The sequence below is a fragment of the Babylonia areolata genome, chromosome 10 (genome assembly GCF_041734735.1).
Source record: "Babylonia areolata isolate BAREFJ2019XMU chromosome 10, ASM4173473v1, whole genome shotgun sequence".
Lineage (NCBI taxonomy): Eukaryota > Metazoa > Mollusca > Gastropoda > Neogastropoda > Buccinidae > Babylonia > Babylonia areolata.
In genome coordinates, this window is record NC_134885.1 from 11004865 (window position 1) to 11012428 (window position 7564).

The 7564-nt window shown below is 39.4% G+C and overlaps 1 protein-coding gene across 1 annotated transcript; it reads left to right on the forward strand.

Annotated features, from left to right (window-relative positions):
* The first annotated feature begins 516 nt into the window (after positions 1 to 516).
* On the forward strand, positions 517 to 6929 carry LOC143286769 (large ribosomal subunit protein eL15-like). The gene is made up of 4 exons (XM_076594539.1): positions 517 to 595; positions 1562 to 1747; positions 5798 to 5934; positions 6583 to 6929. Exons 2-4 carry the CDS (start codon positions 1576 to 1578, stop codon positions 6886 to 6888), a joined length of 615 nt encoding a protein of 204 aa, XP_076450654.1. The 5' UTR covers positions 517 to 595; positions 1562 to 1575; the 3' UTR covers positions 6889 to 6929.
* The last annotated feature ends 635 nt before the right edge of the window (positions 6930 to 7564 follow it).

Consider the following 7564-nt stretch of genomic DNA (forward strand, 5'->3'; position numbering starts at 1 on the left):
CTGCCAAGCAGATACCTGACCAGCAGCGTAACCCAACGCGCTTAGTCATGCCTTGAGAAAAAATAATAAAATAAATAAATAAATAAAATAAAATAAAGTAAAATAAAATAAATAATGATAATAGATAAATACATAGAAAAAAAGAACTACTGCTAATAATAATAATATGTATAAGGCGCAAAAATTTGATTTATTATTATTAAATAATAAATAAATAAATAAAATTTGAAAAAAAACTGAAAAACATCAATGCTCCTATTCACTTGTGATAAAGCTCTTCCGCGCAGGTAAGACAGGGTCCGAAAGAAATGTGTGTGCTTTTGTATGAAATCCTTTAGAAAGAGGTGTCTTTGGTTTGTGGGTGAGTTGATGATTTTTTCGGGTCTGTCCAGTTGTGTTTATCTGTGTGGACATTTTCATTGGTTGTCATCTATCAAACAAGGGAAGTAAATCTACGGCAACTGTTCTACACCGGAAACGACGCAATCTACTTCCTTTCCAGTGTTCTCTGTGAGGTGGGTACGGTGTACATGCTCTCTAATAATTTCAATCCGAAAAAATCTGTCTCCTGAATTCTTGAATCAGTTATTATAAGGTGTGTAGTTGTATGTCTTTGATTGTTTGAATCATTTCTATCATTGGCTCAGTCGTGTTTGAGAAAGATACATGTATTTTAATAGTTAATCTGGCGAGTGGGCTACATGGGCTAGTGAAACGTCAGGCCTGTTTTTTTAAGTTTTCCACCACCTACATTTTGTTTGTGGTTTCTCATTGAGCATTAGTTTTGGCGTAGTTGAACATTGTCCTACGGAGTGTATCCATAGAAATTACCATCCTTTATATTTGAGCTAAAATCGGATGGACAGGTAAACGAAACTAGAAAGATCTCCGGCTTTGGTAGCCAAAGTGCTTAAACGTCAGGGCTGAAGTTATTAATCGGACAGTGCGGATTGATATGCCATGCTTCAAACAGTCAGAGTATTTTCATGAAATTGTTTTCTGTTATTAAAGTTTTCTTTAGTTTCAAATGAGACGCACCATATTACAGACTATTAGTATTATGATTGCAGCATGCCTGTGGGGGAGGGGGGGCACCTCTGTTTTACAGTGTTTGGGATATATGTTTTAAAACTTCATCTTAACCTACTGGATTTTGCTGGGGTCCAAAGGATAGTGGTGGTGCATGAGCTTTACTTTTAACATACACTTGCTCAACATAGTTGAATAAAATCATAACTTTTTAAATTCAATAGTGTGAAATTCTGCACTAATGTATACACATACCAGTAGCACCACACATACCTTCAGTCAACCACACAGTTCAGTTAAAGTTAGCATGATAAACACAAACAAAATGTACTATCTTATTTGAAATATTCATTTGTTTGATTTTTTTGTTTTTCATTTGGTTTTTGTTGCCCCATCCTTGCTGTGTTACGCTAATGATCTAAGTACTCTAGTCTGACTTAGTGCCTTTTTACACTACACATGGTGCTAACCACTACTTATGAACAAGTTCATGTGGTTTGTCAAAGCCTCATCTTGATGATTATGTTTGCAGGCCAGTCAGTCATCATGGGGGCCTACAAATATATGCAAGAAATGTGGCGCAAGAAGCAGAGCGATGTGATGCGCTTCTTGCTGCGTGTGCGCTGCTGGCAGTTTCGGCAGCTGACTTCTGTCCACCGTGCTCCCAGACCAACTCGCCCAGACAAAGCTCGTCGTCTTGGCTACAGGGCCAAGCAAGGTACTGAATGGGTTGTGAAATTGTAAATCATTTGTATATCTCCAGGCAGGCAGCTTTTAAATTTATTTATGGATATACAAGTAGCATCTCGGTGATGAAAACTGGAATTACCGTTTGATTGTAATGAAACAACACTTGCGGCTTTTTTTTTTCTGAGAGATGCTCACACCAGTCAGAATTGGTGTGCAAAGATTGCCTCATTTTCATCAACTGTGTTCTGTAGAATGCATGTCGATAGATTTATTATTTGTGTTCATTTACTAACATTTGACAGCTGCTCTTCTTGACTTCAGATAGGTTTCTTTGACGAGCATTTCTTGTCCTGATAAACCATGTCAAATAGGTGTGCTTTCCTATCTGAACTGCAGCAATACTTTTCAAGCTGTCAGTCTTATTTTCGTCTTGAAGTGTTTCTCTTACTGACTATGGGACTTGACATGCCAGCTGCAGCAACACTAGTCTTGCGTTTCATCACTCACGTCACATTGATACTGTCAAAGGCTCAAACAGCAGACTGAAGGTCAAGGCTTGTCAGTTCTTGATTGTTCTTTCATATTGGGGTTTCCATCTGTGTTCTGTTCAAGATAATGAACAATCTGTTCTGATAATGCCTGAGTTTGTCAGTGGTGAGAATGCTTGCATTGTGTTTCCCTGTCAGACTGGAAAGGGTTAAAGGGCCACCAAAAAATAGCTTCCAGCCCAAGCTCAGATGCAAAGTGCAGTTAGAGATGATCTAACATTCAAGTACCTAACTCTGCACCCAGAAACCAGGAGGCTGAGGTGGCTACAGCTTCCCTTGAACTTGGCAGGGCTACCTTCTTTTGATTCATTGACACTCCCTGTGGTCAGAGAAAGAGGTGACGGCGATCTTATGTGAAATGAAAATGTGATACAACAATATATCGTCCACCTTGCCCATCGCACAGAAAATATGGATCATAGGTTTGGGGGGGGGGGGGGGGGATTTTGAGAAAGGAAAAGCACACTATTTTGGTGTCATATACTGTACCATGTCAAACTGATGCAAACTAGGCCTATGGTGGTGGGGCGGGGGGGGGGGGGGGGGGATCCAAAGAATGAGCATTCAAAGGAACTCGTATTTCTGACATACTATGAAACTAATTTTTTTTAATTTCATTGGGTGAAATGAGTCGAAATACTGATTGTTGTTTTGGTGTCATATACAATAATACTGTCCTATGTCAAACTGATACAAACTAATAACCACAAACTTGGTTTTATTACGTTTGTATTGATATGCAAGTTGCATCTCAGTGATGAAAACTGGAATTACCGTTTGATAGTAATGAAACTACCCTTGCGGCTTTTTTTATTTCTGAGAGATGCTAGTACTGATCACAATTATTTTAAACCAAACATTCCTTAATTCACTATAAATAAAATGTATTCTTAATGAAAATCAATGCCACACAAGGTGGTTTGTGTGTTCCAGCCGTCCGTCATTTTCAGTTAAGCATGTGGCATATAATGCCAGCAACGACAAAGAAACTGCAAGCCTTGTGTTATTGTGATACCACCAGATTTAGTCGGAAAGTGCTGTCCGAAAGCATAAACTGTATAGTAAAACCGTGTGACAACTTTTTGTTGTACATTCCAAAACTTGAGGGGTGGGTGGGGTATGTGGACAAGTCTGACACCATTGTTATACAGTATCCAGTTTGAGTAGCTATTGTATGTTTTTGTCAGATGAATTAAAGAACTTGTTTCAACCCTGACAGGTTGATTGTCTGGACTGACAACTTTTTCTTGTTTGCCCTTGGAATGTTTCATCATGTAATTGTTATATATGACTGCATGATACCACACTTTTTTTTTTTCTTTAAGAAAATAAAATAAAATTCTGATAGTTCTGCAGACCTTTGGACCATTGTATTTTGAGTGCTGTCAACACCAGTTTTGTTTTGTTGCATGTGCACATCACATGTTAGAAAATAGCATCTCAGTGATGATAACTGGAATTACCGTTTGATTGTAATGAAACTACCCTTGCGGCTTTTTTTCTTTCTGAGAGATGCTGGTTCTGATCACAATTATTTTATCCAAAAAGTTAACTGTGAATACAGTATACTCTTACTGAAAATCAATTCCATATAAGGTGGTTTGTGTGTTCCAACTATTCTACCTTAGTAAACATTGGCAGACACTGCAAACAAGAAGAAAGAAGCTACAGGCACTGACTGCATTTTTGTGATACCACTAGCATTAGTTGAAAAGAACTGTCCTCAACCACTAACTATAGAGTAAAACAGTGTGACAATTTATTGTGCATTCCAAAACTTGACTGTGGGATGTGTGGTGGGTTGGGGATCGGGAAGGGGGGGGGGGGGTTGCTGATATTTATGCTGAGCTGTGGACCATTGTATTTTGAGTGCTATCAACACCAGTTTCCTTTTGTCACATGTGCACTTCACATGTTAGAAAATTGCATCTCAGTGATGATAACTGGAATTACCGTTTGATTGTAATGAAACTACCCTTGCGGCTTTTTTTCTTTCTGAGAGATGCTGGTTCTGATCACAATTATTTTATCCAAAAAGTTAACTGTGAATACAGTATACTCTTATTGAAAATCAATTCCATATAAGGTGGTTTGTGTGTTCCAACTATTCTACCTTAGTAAACATTGGCAGACACTGCAAACAAGAAGAAAGAAGCTACAGGCACTGACTGTATTTTTGTGATACAACTAGCATTAGTTGAAAAGAACTGTCCTCAACCACTAACTATAGAGTAAAACACTGTGACAATTTATTGTGTATTCCAAAACTTGACTGTGGGATGTGTGGTGAATTGAAGGGGGGGGGGGGGGGTTGCTGATATTTATACTGAGCTGTGGACCATTGTTTTTTGAGTGCTATCAACACCAGTTTCCTTTTGTAACATGTGCACTTCACATGTTAGAAAATTGCATCTCAGTGATGATAACTGGAATTACCGTTTGATTGTAATGAAACTACTCTTGCGGCTTTTATATTTCTGAGAGATGCCTACACTCAGCAAAGTTGAGATCTGTTATGAACAACCATTCTAGACTTGTGAATCATTTGTTTTGTGACACACACTCTTACTGTGGGTGGAATGGTCCTAAGAACCAGTTGATTGTCACGGTACTGTCATCCGAATCGTGCTCAATACCAGTATGTGGTACCCATTCAGTGCTCCACTGACTCTGAATGTGAGCTAGCACTGGACAAAATCAGAACTGCGATCAAGGTCTTTTGTTCCAGCTCTCATTGGTCAAGATAAGAACACATAGTATGATGCATCAGCATGCACAGCTAAGCTGCACACTTACGTTTTTGCTCATTAAGAACTGATGTGCGCTTGAAAGGTTGCTTGAGCCCTTTATTGTTTGTTATTAGTAATTTATACCTTTGCCCAGTGTGTTTGGCTTGCAACTGTAGTTGTTTTAGTGTGACTGTGATTGTTATTTACTACTGTCAAGTTGTTTTGATATTACATGTGAATGATTTAATCCATGAATCAGGGTAGCACCTCAATGATGAAAACTGGAATTACCGTTTGATTGTAATGAAACCACTCTTGCGGCTTTTTTCTATCTGAGAGATGCTCACACTGGTCCGAATTGGAGAATGTTTTAACAACTATTTAAAAATTAAAATTCCTGTAAATCATATTTGTGACAGTGTATTTAAAAATTAATATGAGTAGCATTCCTGTGTGCTAATACAGTAATAGTACTGCATAGCTATCCATCATTTGAGAGCACTTTAAAGAACGTCTCTGGTTAGAGCCTTGATGGTTTTTGTTACAAAGCGGTATTATTTGAAATGAGTAATGTATGTTTTAAAAAATAAGAAAAAATTGTAACTGTGAAAATTGAGCCTATATTAATGAAACCTTAAATTACCATTCAATTTTAAATCACTGCAGCTTTCTCACTGGCTGAAACATGCCCAGAGCAGAGATTTGATACATTGTTTATGTGTGTGTATATAAAAGTTACATAAGGCATGTGAGGTGGTTCATGAGTGTAATGTCTTGGCTTTCATACAACTTGTGTTGCAGGTTACGTCATCTACCGTGTGCGTGTCCGCCGTGGTGGCCGTAAGCGACCTGTTCCCAAGGGCTGCACCTACGGCAAGCCAGTGACTCATGGAGTCAACCAGCTCAAGTTCCAGCGTAGCCTTCGCAGTGTGGCTGAGGTAGGGCCTCGTGATGTGCATGAGTGGTTACTGGAAAATGCATTTTGACTGCATTTCATGATCGATTGCTTTCATGTTTTTACCTTGTCGTGAACTGTGTTATCTCTATGATGAAAACTTGGAATTACCGTTTGATTATAATGAAACTACCACAGCGGCATTTTTTCTTTCTGAGGGATATCACAGTTCTTCAACCTAGCCATTATGATGAGAAATCAGAAGACACAGACAACATGGTAGCCATGACATTGACAAATGGATTTCTCATGGAGTTAGTGATTTTTCTGATATCCCACCTTATCCTCAGAGCATAAATTTGTCAAAGTTTTTTTGGGGGGGGGGGGGGGTTAAGCTTTCATTCAGGTTATTATATTTGTACTTCAGTAATTTGAATGTTGATGCTGGATAGGCCAGAGCGCACATTGTTTACCATTCTGGTGCAACTTAATGGTTATACTTTGTGATCTCTTGTCCAATATACCAAGTCCAAACATATCTACATCTAGTTTATATGGCCACGTAAGAAAAGCCATATTCCACAATCAGCAAGACTGTTATACAAGGGGTAATCTTGTAAACCAAATTTCGTGGCAACCTTTTAGGAACAGCAACTGTCTAGACATTAAAAAAAATATTTGTGTGTTACAGGAGCGTGTCGGCCGTCGTTGCGGTGGTCTGCGTGTCCTGAACTCCTACTGGGTGTGTGAGGACTCTACCTACAAATTCTTCGAGGTCATCCTGGTGGATCCCTTCCACAAAGCCATCCGTCGTGATCCCAAGGCCAACTGGATCTGCAACCCTGTACACAAGCACCGCGAGATGCGTGGCCTGACATCTGCTGGCCGCAGCTCCCGTGGTCTGGGCAAAGGTCATCTGTTCAACAAGACGAGCGGTGGTTCTCGTCGTGCCAACTGGAAGAGGAGGAATACGCTCAGCTTGCGTCGCAAACGTTAATTTTCTGGTTTTTCCTCCTGAAAATAAATGCAGTAACTGGCTGTGTTCGTGATTTTGGTTTTTTGTGCATGCATGATAACATTGTTCGGTTATCTGCACCAAAAGATACTTCAGTGCCTGCCTCTATCACTTCATCTGCTTGTTTCTATCTGTCTGTTACTGGCTTTGATTCTATACACAATAATACTACGTGGGGTCTTGTTCATCACAGTATACCACTCTGGGAACACACTTGCCATACTTACAGTACATTATGTGTCAGTGAACCAATGAGACGTAGCCACTGAGCAACTTTAAATGTCGGGTAGGTAAATAAAACGGATAATCCATGCATGTAACTGACCAAGGTTGATTTCTTAATTGTGGAAGGCACATGCAAGCAGCACATTTAGGTCAGCATCTCTGGTAATATCTGATAACTGCAGTTACTCTCCTGTCACTATAAGACTGGTCAGTGGGGGTGGTTGTGTGTTGATTCTCCTTTACATTAGCAAAAATACCATGTCTGAATTTTTCATCCTGAATTAGTTCTGTCAGACTATCAGGGGGCCTGAGTGCTACAGATTGAAGACTGGATCAGGCGATCTATGGTGCTGAATCTTGTGAAGAGAAAAGATGCTTTCACACCAGTCATTCACCCACATGCATAACTGATCCATACTTTGTATGCATTTAG

Coding starts and splice junctions, on each gene's coding strand:
- LOC143286769 (XM_076594539.1), top strand. CDS start 1,576: ATGGGGGCCTACAAATATATGCAAGAAATGTGGCGCAAGAAGCAGAGC. Junction 1,748..5,797: donor TGGCTACAGGGCCAAGCAAG/GTACTGAATGGG, acceptor CTTGTGTTGCAG/GTTACGTCATCTACCGTGTG. Junction 5,935..6,582: donor GCCTTCGCAGTGTGGCTGAG/GTAGGGCCTCGT, acceptor TGTGTGTTACAG/GAGCGTGTCGGCCGTCGTTG.